Source organism: Perognathus longimembris, chromosome 1, assembly GCF_023159225.1.
Source record: "Perognathus longimembris pacificus isolate PPM17 chromosome 1, ASM2315922v1, whole genome shotgun sequence".
Taxonomy (NCBI): Eukaryota; Metazoa; Chordata; class Mammalia; order Rodentia; family Heteromyidae; genus Perognathus; species Perognathus longimembris.
In genome coordinates this window covers 59,960,479-59,978,103 of record NC_063161.1, presented here as the reverse complement: position 1 = coordinate 59,978,103, position 17,625 = coordinate 59,960,479, and the positions used below count along the sequence as shown (strand labels likewise).

The window sequence follows — 17,625 nt, the reverse complement described above, 5'->3', positions numbered from 1 at the left end:
AGTATTAAAAAAAAGCTGCCCCACACAGAGTGGATTAGAAGTGGTCACAAATTCTCTGACCCCTCTATCCATAGACAGGTTCTGTCTCTAATCACAAATCAGGATGGGCTTTCACTGCTTTGACAAATACACAGAATAGGATACAGTGCCAATTTCTAGACCCTTCCTTTAAGAAAATGGCCACATCTACTGGGCCCTTCTGAACTACCATCCTCCTGGCCCTCCTCCAATCAAAGAATATGAGCATCTGGTTCATAGCTTTCCTCCCAAAGCCAAGTACCACTTTCCTCTAGCCATACCATAAATTACCCTACTGGATAACAGCACACACCGGCCAAATACTGGAAACAGAAGAGTAAAATGAACACCACCTAGTGAGGATATTGTAGTGACTGAAGTACAATGTGGGAGACCTACCCAACATGCAGGTTCCACAATCCAATTCCAGTAACATGTACTTCTTTCTTTCAGTGAAAGAGGCAAATTCGGAACCTTGTCACTGTTGTATTCTGCGAGCAAGAATAATCCACCAAGGCACAAGGTGGGAAGGGGTTTTATTTACAAAGGAATTTTAATTACAACCTAAAACCCAGAACTAAAATAGCCCTCCACCTCCGAATGCTGGCCTGTGACTGCCTTGTCCTGGGCTAGTTACCCAGAACTGAGACCTGACCTGACCTCCGAACCTCCAATCCTTAACCTTCAAACTCCCAAACCTCCAAAGGAGCAAGCTTCTTTCTATTCCTCCCTCCTGCAGGCCTCGCCTCTATGGCCTCACCCCTCCCCACAAGCCTTAGACCTCTCTGCAGGTCTCAGGCCTCTCCTCAGACCTCAGACTTCAAACCTCTCCACAAGCCGCAGGCTCCTAGCTCCTCCACAGGCCTCAGATTCTGTCTCCATTCTGCTCTGCTCCGCTCTGCTTCAACAGGCACCAGGCTCTGGACTCCCTACAGGCCTCAGGCTTTGAGCCCCTTCACAGGCCTCAGGCTCCGCTCATCCAGCAGGCACCAGACTCAGCTCAGCTCTGCTCCCCAACTCTCCTCTGCCGGCCCAGAGCTAAGCCAATCCGGGTCTCCGTTCTCTGCAGGCCGGGATTCAGGCTTCCTGCACCTATCGACGGGACTTGGGCCTCTCCTCGCCTCCAATCCGGACTTCAGCCTCTCCTCACCACTGGTCCAAACTCGGGTCCCTTCTGCCCGCAGGCTGGGGCCTCTTCTGTCCGCAGACAAGGGTTCCCCTCAGGTACTGCCCAGCTCCAGGAGGGCACCTCCTAGCGCCTTGCTTTCTCTTCCTCTCCTCCTCTCCTTTTCCGGAAATCCCACCCTTTTATATCCCCCAGCCGCCTACAGTGGGGGGCAGAGTGGAGGGATGGGTAGCAGTTTCAGGTCCCCTCAAGGAGGGGGGAAAGGGAAAGGAAACCCCTTTTACACTCTGCAGTGAGGCGTGGCCATGACGATGCCAAGGTAGGGTGATGCTTCCAAAATACCCCCAACCCAGGTTATTACAGTCAACACCTCGAACTGGAATCCTAAACTCCAGTATCTAATTTCAGTCTTGCCTCTATTAACCTTCCGAAATCACTCAAGACTTCAAAACATGCTTCCCAACTCTAACCTCTATCTTGTGCTGGTTCTCCTCCTTTCTCAGACTAGACCATACGGTCCATTCATTCACTTTGCTGTATCTACAACTTTTACCTCATTCTTTTATCATATCTTTCCAGTAAAACCTCAAGTTGAGAGCTGGGAATATGGCCTAGTGGTAGAGTGCTTGCCTCGCATACATGAAGCCCTGGGTTCGATTCCTCAGCACCACATATACAGAAAAAGCCAGAAGTGGCTCTGTGGCTCAAGTGGTAGAGTGCTAGCCTTGAGCAAAAAGCAAAAAGAAGCTAGAGACAGTGCTCAGGTCCTGAGTCCCAAGCCTCAGCACTGGCAAAAAAAAAAAAAAACCCCAAAACCTCAAGTTGAAGTCAAGCTATTCATCCAACTTCTCAGATGCCTTCTGAACAATTAATGACATTAATATGCTGCTTAGTGGACCTATGAAGTCACTGTCTCTTCCTTATCCAACTAGCCTCTCAGACTTACTACCAATTTCATATGCATTCTGCCTGCTCTCTACTGTCCACCTTCTTCTCAGTGGTCCTTAAAATTCTCCTTATACCAGTCTCTCCATCAGTAATATCTATTTGAATAGTACACTACATTACTGTTCATGCATTCTTAACTATAAAAGGATTACAATGTTATCTATTATTATGTGAGGTGCCTGCCTGATTCTCTTGACTTGCTTTGGCCAAAATAATGTGAACTGACAAAACATGACCCCATCGCAGCAGAGGCATCAAGTGGGACTGTAAAGTTCAGTGTAGTCTCTAACTCATCAATGAGTAACACTAAGCATGTCCAATGTAAGGACTGCTTCTATAGCATAAGAAGGTCCTAGCATAAGAAGACACACAATGCAGGAACACAGCCATCAACATGCAACATATTCAAGAAATTGGCTGGGGGCTGGGGATATAGCCTAGTGGCAAGAGTGCCTGCCTTGGATACATGAGGACCTAGGTTCGATTCCCCAGCACCACATATACAGAAAATGGCCAGAAGCGGCGCTGTGGCTCAAGTGGCAGAGTGCTAGCCTTGAGCGGGAAGAAGCCAGGGACAGTGCTCAGGCCCTGAGTCCAAGGCCCAAGACTGGCCAAAAAAAAAAAAAAAGAAATAGGCTGGCATTGGTGGCTCAAGCCTGTAATCCTACCTACTCATAAGGCTGAGGTATGGGCCAGCCCAAACAGCAAAATCTTGAAACTTTTATCTCTTAATTAGCCACCAAAAAAGGCTAAAAAGCTAAAGGACAGCACCCAAGCCCTGAGTTCAAGTCTCAGTATCACAGGTGGAAGGAAGAAAGGAAGGATGGAAGGAAGGCCTGTTGTTATAAACTGCTGAGAGGCATAGGCATGGCGTTGTTACAAAGTAAAAAACATAAGCCACAATTTAATGGAATTCACTCCAGATATATTCTCAAAGTAACTGAAAACATTTATCTTTACAGAAAAATAATACATGAATGTTCACAGCGCGATCAAGTAATGAGTAAATGAAAACCATTTATTTAGCTATAAGAAATGAAGTATAAGTGAATGCTGCAGTGGATAAACCTTAATACAGCAGGCTAGGTGAAAAATGCCACTCTCAGAAGGCCACAGTTTACACACTCCATTTTGTTAATGTTCAGAACAGGCAAGCCTGTGAAGTCAGAGCAGATTTCTGCCTGCCTGGTGAGAGAAAGGGGTTGAGAAATAGAATGGGAGTCACTGCTATGGAACATAAGTTTGGGGTTTGGTTGACTTTTGGCAGTACTGGAGTTAGAGCTCATGGCCTTGAGCCTACCTTCAGAGCAGGTGCTCCACCTCTTGAGCCATGCCCCCAGCCAGCCCTTTTTTGCTTTATTTTTAGAATAGGGTTTTGAATTTTTCCTGGGAAACAGCCTCAAACTACAATCCTCCTACATATGCAGCCCTTCCCTCACAACTAGGATTACAGGTCCCAGCAACCACGCCCTGCCTGATAAGTTTCTTTCTGGAGGTAATGACTAACTCTACACAGCAATTAATCAGATTTGCAGATAAATTTGGACAGGCAGAGTCAGGTTTCAGGTAATTTCTTGGCCATAATTCCATACCAAAAAAACACATAATATAGAGAGATGATATTTTTCTTTGGTCATTTATGGCAATATATGAACATATGTACTAGTCAAATAAACGTGCCATTTTTTTAAAATTGAGGTTTGCTGTTTCTTAACATCCATGTTCTTATTTATGAAAATCTAGAGACAAAGAGCAGAAGCTCACACAAAATTCACCACATACTAGCCACTGTTAATAAAACCAATTAATTATTAAGTTAGAAAAAAAAGCAACCCATCTGAAGACAATGAACGGTCAACAATACTGTACAAGTAAAAGCTGCTCAGCTCTGGTGAATGTTCACTTATAATGGCTCAACACTGAAAGCACTGGAGCACACTGCAGCTGAGGTAAGAGCTATGTTTCCAGTGAACACTGACATGTCACACAAGTCACAGGTCCTTAAGCACAAACTGAAAAAAAGCTTTACTGCAGTTCCTCATCAAATTGCCTTCCATTTAATATGCTCAGCTCTAGGAGGTTTTCTATAATGTGTACTGATCAAGGGGCAGCACAAGACCTTGCCCTGATAAAATACATACAACTGGGGATAATCTGGATAAGGTCAGTGGGTTGGACAGTTAGCTTTTATGGTTATTATATACTATACTATTGGCACATACATATTTTGGATTAGTCTACTGTACTCTCTTCATGAAAAATGTTAAAACTGGGGAAAGCTGAGTGAAAAATACATGTGGTATCTCTAACTTCCTGTGAATTTGTATTTATTTCAAAATGGAAGGGTTTTTTTTTCTTAAGGGCAAAGTGATCAAAAATAAACATTCTCAAAACTTTCAGTACTTGAAAAATGCTTCAATCATTGAGACATTTCATGTACTGGGTTTTAAAAAAACATAAGATGGGTGTGGTGCCATGCACTTAATAGTCCCAGCTGCTTGGGAGGCTGAGGCAAGAGGATGGCCTGAGTCCAGAAGTTCAAGGTTGGCCCAAACAACAAAGTAAGACTCATTTTTTTTTAATTGAGCATTTAACAATAATGTTTATGACAGAAACAGTTCCTAAACAAAGTTTACTTAAATCCAATGACAAAAGACCTATAGAAGAGCTTTTACATTCAACTGGGAAAGGTATTTTCATTTCAAAAGGTCCATGACAGCTATGAGGCTTTAGTAGAATCTTTGTATAGCTCAGAAACTGGTAAATGTGCATGCACAGAGCCCTAAGAACAAGGAATCTGAGGGAAGGGTGAGGAGGCAACAATTAAACACCCAGCATCTGCTCTGTGGCTGGGCAGGAGAAACCCAGACACTTACAGACATGTCCAAGATCATTCCCAAGATACTAGCAGGCCTTAGTGATTTTATAAAGCGCTGCCTGGATATCACATTTTCAACTACACTGTCTCTAGATGACTTAGATTAGCTTACTCTACACCAGAGCTTCAGTTCTTTTCTTAAATCTCTAAGTTCATGAGTACTCAGAAAGTGAGAAAAGGGACCACTTTATGCAGAAGTGGCAGTAAAACACTTATCTAGCTATTAAAAAAAATGTATTGGGCTAGGAATGTAGCTTAGTGGTAGAGTGCTTGCCTAACATGTATGAAGCTCTGGGTTCAATTCCTTGGTACCACATAAATAAAAAATAAGATTAATTTTTAAAATTATCCAGTATACTCCCTTCTCCACCACCCAAAAAAACAAAACACCTGAATTAAAAGATGGAGGAAAACAATAAAGGATTGGAAAGTTTTTCTACACATAACAAAAGTAAAAACAATAAAGAAAAAAAGCCCATGTAAAAACAAGAAGTTTAACTTCCTATAGAGTTAGACACATTATGAAGAAAATTTAAGTTAGCATGTGGTAGAAGGGCCTATTTCAACACCCAAAACACTTTAGAGAACAATCTATTATTTTAAGATTCCTAAATCAAAAGTATACTTTGTGGTTACTCAAGCATTAACCTCTAAAAGCACAGATAATCTTATTGTTTTCATTTATTAAATATTATGTGTCAGTAATTACATCCCCCAAATTCTTTTGTCAGAACCTGCTCACTAGTAAAATGATGTTAGGAGTAATGATGTTTGGTGATTAGGAAAGGAGGGTGGAGTATCCATGAATGAGATTAGTGTCCTTTTAAAAAGGCAAAGCACTAGAGAGCTGCAGGTCCCCACACCCGGCTAGAACATACGGAGAAGGCATTCTCAGAACCAGGAAATGGGCCCTCACCAGACACCAACTACACTGGGGATTTTTAGCCTCCAGGGGCTGGGAATATGGCCTAGTGGCAAAAGTGCTTGCCTCGTATACATGAAGCCCTGGGTTCAATTCCCCAGCACCACATATATAGAAAATGGCCAGAAGTGGTGCTGTGGCTCAAGTGGCAAAGTGCTAGCCTTGAGCAAAAAGAAGCCAAGGACAGTGCTCAGGCCCTGAGTCCAAGGCCCAGGAATGGCAAAAAAAAAAAAAAAAAAAAAAGAAAAAAAAAGATTTTTAGCCTCCAGACAGTGAGAAATAAATTTCTGCTGTTTATAAACTACCCAATCTATGGTATTTTCTTATAGCAACCCAAACAACATTTTAAAAATAATTTCAAAGTAGGTACCACTGTTATTCAATGAAGATATAAGACATAGGGTACTGGTTTTGCATAACAGGTTTTTGTATTCAAACAGGAAGTAAGGCAGTTTACTTAGTAAGTAACTAGTAATTCAATTTTCTTCTCTACTCACTGTCCCAATTCCTCTCTTTCAAATATAACTGCAGTAAAAAAAAAAAAAAAAAAAAAAAAAAAAAAAAAAAAAGGAAAAGAACTTCATAAAGAACAGCAGTACAGGATTGAGATGTAGTATGGAAATTAGCACTTACCTAGCAATTGTAAGGACCTGGGTTCCCTATCCCCCGCCCCCCAAAAAAGGAGAAAAATGATAAAACCCCTCCCAATCGAGTCAAATTTCACTGGCCTTCTAACAATAAACACCAGCATCTAAAATGCAAATATTTGGACTCTCCGGCCATGCATTCTAATTTTCAGCACCCCATGGGGCCTAAGAAGCAGTTTTTCTCCAAGGTCAGAAAATAAGAAAATTGCTATAAACAAATTATCAAAACAATCACCACAGCCAGGTGTCAATGACTTGTACCTATAATCCTAGCTACTCACAGGGATGAGATCTGAGGATCACAGTTGGAAGCCAGACTGTGCAGTAAAACTTGTGAGGCTCTTATCTCTAATCACCAAAAAGCAGGAAGTGGAGCTGTGGCTCCAATGGTAGAGCAAAAGAGCAAAAGATCTCAGGGACAGCTCCCAGGATGAGTCCAACCCCAGAACAGCACACAAAAATAAAAATCACCATATTAGCTATAATTTTGTAATGCCAGATACCCTAAGTAATGTACACAAGGTGCCTCATTTTTCAGTTCTCACAATATCACACTAACAAGACAGATAATATTACCTAACTGCTACTGAAGAAACACGTTCCAGGTCAACAAAGCCAGGACATGCATGACAAAGTGAAGTCTGTGACTCCAAATCCCTTCCTCCTTTCCAGTATTTAAATTCTCAGTATATCCCACAAGTGTTCCCAGGACCTAGCAGAAACCAGAGAACGGAGGGAGGTGACACCCACTGTACAACTAACTCTACATATGTAAAAATTTGAAGTTATACATCTGAAAAATGTACCATTTCCATTTGTCAATGACACCCCAATGCAGCTGAAATTTTATATGTCTCATCTATCTTACAGGTGAAGAAATCAATGCACACAACAGTGTCATAGTCTAAGGGCTCACTGTAACTGCAGCTAGAATGAGGACACAGGTTTGTCTGCCTCTAAGATATACATTTTCTGATAACTAAGATAGTGGTTTCATTTTTTTTTCTTTCTTTGTGGTACTGAGGATTGAACCTAGGACTTTATGCATATTAAGCAAGCACACAACCATCGAACTCCTTTTTTTTTTTTTGCCAATCCTGGGGCTCGAACTCAGGACCTGAGCATTGTCCCTGGCTTCTTTTTGCTCAAGGTTAGCACTCTACCACTTGAGCCACAGTGCCCCTTCTGGCTTTTTCTATATACATGGTGCTGGGGAACTGAACTCGGGCTTCATGTATAGGAGGCAAACATTCTACCACTAGGCCATATTCCCAGCCCCCCCCCCTTTTTTTTAAAGACAAGAGCCTACTACACATGACAAGCCTGCCAGGTACTTGATATTATCTTCCCAAGTGATGAAATACCAGGCATGTGCCATCATACCTAATTTAAAATACTATGCTCCAAACAGAATGCACTAACTGAATCATTGTTCCTGTCATTTCAAAATTCTTATCTAAGTAGGTGAAGAATTTTTCCAAGTATTTGCTTTCATGAAATTCTATACAATGAATTTTTTTATAACCTGGTCAATCTTTTGGTTATAAATCTAAGCCCACACTTTAAATGAAGGAAAAAATTAATTAATTTAATTTCACATTGAAAAAGTAAAAATGTGGGGCTGGGAAAATGGCCTAGGTAAAAGTCCTCGCCTCATATACATGAAGCTCCGGATTCGATTCCTCAGCACCACATATATAAAGCTGGAAGTGGTGCTGTGGCTCAAGTGGTAGAGTGCTAGCCTTGAGCAAAAAGAAGCCAGGGACAGTGCTCAGACCCAGTTCAAACCTCAGAACAAAACAAAACAAAAGTAAAAATTCAAGCCAGGTATGGCAGTGCACATCTGTAATCCCAGCACACAGGAGGCTGAGGGAGGAGGATCTCATAACTGGAGTTACGAGGCCAGTCTATGGAGAGAGAGACAGAGAAAGACAAACAGAAGATGAGTGTGGTGGCTCAAGTCAGTTATCCTAGCTACTTGGGAAGGGAGAGATCGGAAGGACAGTGGCTTGGAGGCCAGCCCAGGCAGGAGGCTGGCAAGACTCCCATCTCAACCAATGGCTGTGTGCAGTGGCACACACATCATCCCAGCTACAGCAGTGGCATAAATATGACTGGCCCAGTCCAGGCAAAAACAAAAAACAAAACAAAACAAAAAACCCACAAAAAACACCAAGACTCTATTCAGAAAATAATGAAAGGAAAAAGTGGGGGCATAGCTCAAGTGGTAGAGTACCTGCCTAGCAAGCATGAGCAAAAGTTCAAAGTCCAAACTGCAAAGAACGGGGAAAAAAGGAGAAGGGAAAAAAGAAGGGAAGTGGGTAAGAGGGAAAGGGAGAAATGAGGGAAGGAGGGAGGAAAGATGGATGGAACGGTGTTTAGCTGGCTAAGCAAATTCATGATAAAATCTATCACAAAATAAGATAAAGTACAAAAAGAATGTTATTCTATTAAGCTGAAAGTTAACATCATAGTCTCTTTTCAGTCATCATTTGACTAAAATGTTGCTCACTTACAATTCTGTCAATATAAAAAAGAATTTCTTTTCTATAATGTGAAAAGCTTCACAAAAGAGCTGAGCTTCCATCAATCTTTTTTTTTTTCATGAGCTCATTCAAAGCTTCAGACACTGCCTCTACCAGGTTGAAGGCTGCTTAAACAGGCTTTCAGGAATATTAAGTCCTGAGATCCTAGGAATTTCTGACTGTAATCAAATCAGAACTAAACACACACACACACACAACCAACCTACTTTTTTTTTTCAGGCTGCTTCTCTGCTCAAATGTCCCCAATTTTCATTCTAGAAATGAGATCAACTAGTAGTTGATGTTAAGGGACTTACACAGCTTAAACAGCTGACCTGCGCTCCCTCCTCCGACACCCACGTCCCAGATCCCAGCATTTGCCTTTGGTAGAGGAAACAGAGCTTGCTGCCCATCAGGGCAGTGTGAAACGCTCACATTTTTTTAAGTATTGATAATAAGGTTGCAAAAAATATCCTTTCTCCTCTCATTTAAATCTGATGAGTCAAACTGTGAAAACGATTTGTGCAAATCCACCTCAATCACTACGCTGCTCTTAAAAACCAATGAGTTAGGAGAGAGATCTCCAACCGCATCCACAAAATATTTCGGCATTGGTAAAGTACCTCTCGCTTTTCTTAACTTCCTCTAGGTTTCAAGAATAAACCAGTTGTTTCCAAAAGAAAAGAACAACACAAAAAAAATCACTGCCCGGCTAAATGCCAAGTCCAGATGTAACTAACCGCGGCTATTAATGAAAACTTAGTAGACGACTGCACCGAAGTTAGACCCAGGGGAGGGGGCCGGGGGAAAGTCGGGGGAGGGGGGAAGTCCGGGGAGGAGGGTCGGGGGAGGGGTCGGTATGAACTGAAGGCGCCAGTCCCGGGTTTAAACATCTCAACTTGAACTCCATGGAAACAAGAGGGAATTCCTCCCGGTCAGACAGCTTAATAAGGGTTTTTTTTCCTTCTTTCTTTTTTTGTGGAGCACCATTTTCAACAAACCTCCTTTTAACTTACGAGTTAATTTAACTTTTAACTGCCTTGGGGTGCTCGCAGAGCCCTGGTGGGGAAGCGCAGGCACCCGCCGCACGACGACCCGGCCCACGGGAAGCCCGGGAACGCGGTCGGCGAGGACGCAGGGGGCGCCGGACGCACCCGCCCGCCGCCGCCGGCCCAGAGCCCGCGCCCCCCGACACCCCGCACCGCCTCAAGCCTCGGACCCCGAGCGGCCCCTACCTGTCCGCCGTGCCGGGACGGACCGCCGCTCTTGCCGCGCCGCGTCCGCCGCCCGAGAGCCAGGAAGACGCCGCGGCCTGCGGCTTTCCGCTACCGCCGCCCGTTCCTTCCTCCACGGACACGGCGAGCTGGCTGAAAGCGTAAAGGAGCGAGCAGAAGCCGCAGGCCAGGCACAGCACTACGAGACGCAAGTAGCGCCGCATCGCCCCGGCCCCGCGCCACGGCCGCCACGGCCGCCACGGCCGCCACAGTCGCCACAGCCGCCGCCGCGCCCGCCCGGGCGAACTGGAGCCGGAGGACTGCCACTGCGCAGCCGCCGGCGCAACAAGTTCCTCCTGCGCCCCGCCCCTTTCCTCCTCTTCCCTCCCACCACTTGGACCAGATGACAGACAACTGGCCCGGAAGCCTGGGCCCCGCCTCCGAGGCCTCCGACTTTCCTCAGCGATTCAGCGGAAGGGCCGCTCCTTGCAGCTCTTCCCTGACGCGCCCCGCCCTGAGAAGCACGGGCCCCGCCCTGAGAAGCACGGGCCCCGCCCATTCCTACTACGTATGGTAGCCCCGCCCCGTAGATCCACGGCGGCCCTCCCTAAGGCCCGCCCCCCTCTCCGAGGCCCCCCAGACCCCGCCCACTTCATGAGTGCTCCGCCCCAAGCCCCTCTGGCCCCTGCCCCTTCTTGCTCCGAGACCCTCTTGACCCCGCCTATTCCTGTCTTGGCCCGCCCCCAAACCCGCTGGGCCCACCCCCGTGGTGCCCTGCCCCAAGACCCGCTCGGCCCAACCCCTTCTAGCCTGGAAGGGCCTGGGTCTGGGGCGGCCCCCGTAGTCTTTGAGGCCTGCGGGGTCCGGAAGTGCCTGTGCGCTGAGAGCAATGAGTGTTCCCCAAACCCGACGTCGGTGAGCCAGGAGTTAGGTCCTTGGTGGCACAAGGAGGGGGGTGGCAAAAGGAGCTGCGCTCAGGATACCATTGACCTACATTCAAATTATGGATCTGGCAACATGATTGTGAGATAGTGCAAGCTAGGTTCCCTTGAGGATGTTTTGTCCTCTCTAAAATGGAAGCTATTGGGACTGGGGATCTGGCTCAGTGGAAGAGCACAAGGCCCCGCAGTTCGGTCCTCAGCTCTGGAAAAAAAACAACTAAAACCTGGTACTGGAACATTTGCATACCCCCCCCCACACACACACATAAAGGTAAAATGGAAGCTATTAATCTGCATTCAGAGTGATTGTGAAGATAAAATTGGCGAAAAGACTAAAAACACCTGACACTTAGTAGGCACTTCTAGGATGCAACAGAAACTTCCTCCGCCTCTAAAATTATTTCCTCTGGCATTAGTAAATGGGGTTTGACTCAAAGCCTTGCACTTGCTCAGTGCCCTACCATTTGAACCAGGCCTCCAATCCAACCTTTTCTGATTATTTTGGTGATGGAGTTTCAAAGGTTTTCCTGCCTGGGTTGGCTTCAAACTTCTATCCTCTGGCTCTCGGCCTCCTGAGTAGCTTGGAGTAGCTTACAATACAAGCATGAACTACTAGCACCTGATTTCTCATCTGCTAAATTTCTATAATACCATTTATTATACAATTCATTTCAGCCAGTTAAAAGTATGACCTCATAATGTTAATAGTTTCCCATGCCTACCTTGTCCCCACTCCCCAACAGGGTCTAGGTACCTGAAAGACAGGAGACCTTCTTCACATCTTTTTTATTCCTCCTTTCTATATGCAAACCAAAATTAGGATTCTCCACTAAAAAGCTACTCCTTGGGCTGGGAATGTAGCTGAGTAGTAGAGTGCTTGCCTAGCATGCATGAAGCCCTGGGTTCAATTCCTCATGCTTACCACATAAACAGAAAAAGCTGGAAACAGTGCTGTGGTTCACAAAGTAGAGCACTAGCCTTGAGCAAAAGAAAGCTCAGGGAGAGCGCTCAGGCCCTGAATTCAAGTCTCAGGACTGAACCAAAAAAAGCTTCTCCTTTTTCCACTCTCCCTTTTCCTCATCTGTTTCCATTCTACTCATTCATAGGTGGTTTATTGTTTATAGAGCAACACATGAGTGCCTTGGGGATATAGGAAAGCCTGGTGGGGATGGGTGGGAAAAGCTGATTACTTATAAATGTGACCAGGCAGAGGTGGATCACGCCTGTAAACCTAGCTACCCAGAAGGCTGAGATCTGAGGATCACAGCTGGAAGACAAGCTAGGTAGAAAAATCTGGGAGACTTTTATCTCCATTGAACCAGCAAAATGCCGGAAGTGGACCTGTGGCTCAAGTGGTAGAGCACTAGCCTTGACACGGACATTAGGACACAGACCTGTAAGGGTGTACACACATACCCAAAAGTACAACCAGTTCTCACTTTGAGTGTGGTCAAGAGAACCTTCATATCAAAGGTGGCCCTAGGGGGCAAAAGAGGGGTATGGGAAGTAATTCTAGTCTGAAGGATCAATGAAGCAGGCTCTTGTGTTCCACAGACTGTGAGAAGTATGATACCACAAGATAAGCGAATTCAAGAGCGGATATGTTGACTGATAAGACTAGGAAGGGGCCAGACTTTGAGTGCCCTGGTTTGGCATACCAAGGAGTTTGAACTTAATCTGCCAGACAATGGTGAAGCATTGACGGTTGTTAACTAAAGGTGTAACTTGATGACATTTGAATTTTAGGGAGCAGATTCTGACTGCAGTGGAGGCTGGATAGAGCTGAGATTGGATAAAGCCACTCCAGTACCAAAAAGTTGGGCTTTGAAATACATGTACATCAATATGGAGAAAAAACATTATATACACTATGAATCGTCAAAAAGTGCCTTGAGAAACTGACCAAATTTAATGTTCTATTTTCTCAGTAAATATTGAATTTCTTGCCCTATTGAACAAAAACTTAAAAGCAAGCATTTTATCAAGATGTGTGAAGCTGGGGCTGGGGATATGGCCTAGTGGCAAGAGTGCCTGACTCATATACATGAGGCCCTGGGTTCAATTCCCCAGCACCACATATACAGAAAATGGCCAGAAGTGGCGCTGTGGCTCAAGTGGCAGAGTGCTAGCCTTGAGCAAAAAGAAGCCAGGGACAGTGCTCAGGCCCTGAGTCCAAGGCCCAGGACTGGCAAAAAAAAAAAAAAAAAAGATGTGTGAAGCTGTGGCTCAAGTAGTAGAGTACCAGTCTTGAATGAAAAAGGCTAAGGGACAGTCCCTGGCTCTGAACTCAAGCCCCACTTTCAGCATGCACAAACACATGCATGCATGCACGCACACACAAAGAGAATAAAAACATACATTACACTTAATAAAACATTTACTGTGGGGCTGGGGATATAGCCTAGTGGCAAGAGTGCCTGCCTCGGATACACGAGGCCCTAGGTTCGATTCCCCAGCACCACATATACAGAAAACAGCCAGAAGCGGTGCTGTGGCTCAAGTGGCAGAGTGCTAGCCTTGAGCGGGAAGAAGCCAGGGACAGTGCTCAGGCCCTGAGTCCAAGGCCCAGGACTGGCAAAAACAAAAAAAAACATTTACTGAATATTTTCTACATGCTGAACAAGGGGCTCAAATACACAGTATTCTGAAATATGGGTACTGCCCTCAAAGGGGAGATAGACCACTAAAATATGAATATTCAATAAATCTTTGTGCTATACCTTAAAATTCTTAGGGAAATGAAAAAACAAAGCACAGGGAAGGATAATAAAAGCATTGTTAAGAATAGAAAATTGGGGCTGGGAATATGGCCTAGTGGCAAGAGTGATTGCCTTGTATACATGAGGCCCTGGGTTCGATTCCTCAGCACCACATATACAGAAAATGGCCAGAAGTGGCGCTCTGGCTCAAATGGCAGAGTGCTAGCCTTGAGCAAAAAAGAAGCCAGGGACAGTGCTCAAGCCCTGAGTTCACAGCCAAAACAAAACAAAACAAGAATAGAAAATTGTGTTTGATAAGGTTAAAGGATGTGGTACCAAGAAACTAGAGTAAGAGCTAGTACTCAGTCTACTTTAAAAGATGCTAATTACAATTGTTCTCTATTCCAACAAAGAAATGGTATGGTGTGAAAATTAACAATAAATCTGATTGTTCAGATTTTTTTTCATTTCTTTGGGTTAGGGTTAGGGTTTAGTGTTAGGGTTAGGGGATAGAGTTAGGGTTTAGTGTTAGGGTTTAGGGTTATGGCTAGGGTTAGGGTTTAGTGTTTGGATTCAGGGTTAGGGTTGTGGTTAGGGTAGAGTTAGGGTTAGGATTAGGTTTAGTGTTAGGTTTCTGGTTCAGGATAATGTTTTTTTTTTTTTAATTATTACTTATTTATTGTCAAATTGATGTAGAGAGGGTTATAGTTTTATATGTAATGTCATGGGTACATTTCTTTTTTTGTTGGTTTTTTTTTTTGGCCAGTCCTGGGGCTTGGACTCAGGGCCTGAGCACTGTCTCTGGCTTCTTTTTGCTCAAGGCTAGCACTCTGCCACTTGAGCCACAGTGCCCCTTCTGGCCGTTTTCTATATATGTGGTGCTGGGGAATGGAACCCAGGGCTTCATGTATGCGAGGCAAGCACTCTTGCCACTAGGCCATATCCCCAGTCCATGGGTACATTTCTTATACTATCTATTACCTCTCTCATTTTCCCCTTCTGTGGCTCCTCTTTCCCTCTCCCTATGACTTTTTCAGTTGGTTTACACCAAATGGTTTTGCAAGTATTGCTTTTGGTGTCTTTTGTCTTTTTATCCATTGTCTCTCAATTTTGATATTCCCTTTTACTTCCCTAGTTCTAATACCAGTATATACAGTATCCAGTGTACTCAAATGAAATAAAGTGATAGTGCAGGGACAACCACAAGAAGGGGATACAAGAGGATCATCAACAAAAGCAGCTACAGTTTCACATGGCATGTCACAGATTGTTAAAATACTGAAATGGCATAAAGGAAAGCCAGGCAACTTTTTTTCTGCAACCATCTAGAAGAATTCACATACTTGACATCACGGTTCTCTTTGTCATCATTCTGTCCCTTTAAGTACTGTAATTATAAATTCTGTTATCAAAGGGTATAAGGCATTCTAAAAGTAGAAGTAGTTTTTATATTACTATCTTAACTGTTTTGTTTTTTGTTTTGTTTTGTTTGATGCCATTATTGAGGCTTGAACACAAGGTCTAGGCACTGCCCCTTAGCTTCTCTGCTCAAGGATAGGCCTCCAACACTTGAGCCACTGCTCCAGTTCTGGATTTCTGGTGGTTAACTGGAGATAAGAATCTTCCTCACTTCCCTGCTGGGCTAGTTTCAAACCTCAATCCTCAGATTTCAGCCTCCAGAGTAGCTAGGATAATTGATATGAGTCATTGACACTTTGCTTAACTGGTTATCTTAAAGTATTAAGACTAGTGCTCATGTTGTCATCACCTCAGATCATTGCCACACATCACACATTTCACTTCTATATTCCTAAAATTAATTGATTGAAAGTTATTGTCAACAATTACTTTCATGTCATAACAGGTATTTTCCCTTTATTGTATGCATATATTTCTAAATCTACTTCTCTCTAGAACTAGTCTTTTAATTTTCTAATCATAGGTTGATTATATCAGTTTTTTCCCCCCTCAGCCTCCTGAGTAGCTAAGAGAGGAATGAGCCACTAGCATGGCTTCAAATACATATACATACATACATACTTTTCACTTTGTAAAAATCTATGTATAATCTAATCTTGTCCTACACCCATTTCTAAGAAAAAAATGTTATTTTATTTAAAAGTAAATGATTCCCATGGCCTGTAACCCTAGCACTTGAGAAGCTGATGCAGGAGGTTCAAAAGTTCCAGGCCAATCTGGACTACATAACATGACCATGTCTCAATAACAAAAACATAAAGAAGTGAAATTCAGAAAGGTTCCTTGGTCATATGGTAAATAGAGACCATAATTTGGATAGAAATCTTGAAAAAAACATACTCTAGATTTTCATGTATACCATGTTATCTTCTTCTGAACAAATATATGCTGCACCAATTGGGCCAATTAGAACTGAAAGCAGAAAGGGAATTTCTGAAACATGAAAATTTCCTAGACTGATTTTAGAGATTTAAAAAAACAAAAACTTGGTCAACACAAGGAATCAGAAACTCAGACCAAAAATGAATTTATTCTCATCTCTATTTAGCAATACAGTGAATGCCTCCATTTCCCACAGCTTTTCAATTCTCATGGACCTTGTTGGACTGGAGAACTGGAAAATAATACTGATAATATTTTTTGTTCAAAGTCTTTTGTTGTGTTTGTTCAGAACAGTAAAGGTGGCAAAGAGTAGCAACAGAGGTTGGAGAAAAGAGTAAAGTGACTTTCTTCATTCTCAGTAAACTAGCAATAGATCCCAAGATTATTAACAGAGGCAGTAGAAAGGCAAACATGGTGGTTCACACCTGTAATCCCAGCATGCAGGAGGTAGTGGCAGAGGGTCTTGAGTTTTCAATCAGCCTTGGCTACATAGTGAGACCATGAAGGTGGATTGGGGAGAGCCATAGAAAACCAACAGGAGGGTGTACTTCATGCTCCTCTGTATCCTGAGGCTGCAAGTTGGCTGTGTTTCTAGCTACAAGGGTGAAAGAAGCAGCTGGCCTGGTGGGGAGACATCTTCTATGTCTCTCTGGCTTCCATTTCATGAATACTTTGTTTGCAGTACTGAGGGTTGAGCCCAGGGACTTATAGATGCTAGGTAAGTGATCTGCCACTGACCTATGTTCCCAGTCCTATAATCTGTTATTTAAAAAAGAAAACTCCCATACAACATCTTCCTAAACCTCTCATCAGTCAAGGCTCAAATATAACCATATTAAGGTCCAAATAACAAGACTCCCTTGTCCCATAGAAGGGTCGTGGTCCAGGCTGGACTACACAAGACCCCATTTACAAAATATTGAAAGCAAATGGGATGGGGGCATGGTTCTGGTGGTTGCCTAACTGGGGAGGCACAATTAACACCCCAGTACCAGCACACACACACAGACACACACAGACACACACAGACACACACACACACACACACACAGAAATTAAGAATTACAATTCCATCAAAAGTCCAATGCTGGCCAAGTGCTGGTGGCTCATTGTTGTAATCCTAGCCAGCTATTCAGAAGGCTGAGATCTGAGGACTGCAGTTCCAAACCAGCCCAGGCAGAAAAGTCTGTGAGTCTCTTATCTCTAATAAACTACTCCAAAAGAGCTGGAAGTGGAGCTGTGGGTCAGATGGTAGAGGGTTATCAGGAGGAACATAAGTTCAGGGACAGTACCCAGGCCCCTACGTTCAAGCACAGGACCAACATCAACAATAAATAAAGTCCAAT

At 43.8% G+C, this 17,625-nt stretch overlaps 1 protein-coding gene across 2 annotated transcripts in view; it reads right to left on the bottom strand.

Moving 5' to 3' along the window:
• Gxylt1 (glucoside xylosyltransferase 1) overlaps positions 1 to 10,502 on the bottom strand; it is a 36,708-nt gene extending 26,206 nt beyond the window's left edge. The window contains exon 1 of one of the 2 annotated variants that reach the window (XM_048366277.1): positions 10,300 to 10,502. In XM_048366277.1, coding sequence (XP_048222234.1) covers positions 10,300 to 10,502 — 203 coding nt within the window. The remainder of the gene's footprint in view (positions 1 to 10,299) is intronic. The other variant, XM_048366268.1, reaches the window with a different exon arrangement.
• Between the last annotated feature and the right edge of the window lie 7,123 nt (positions 10,503 to 17,625).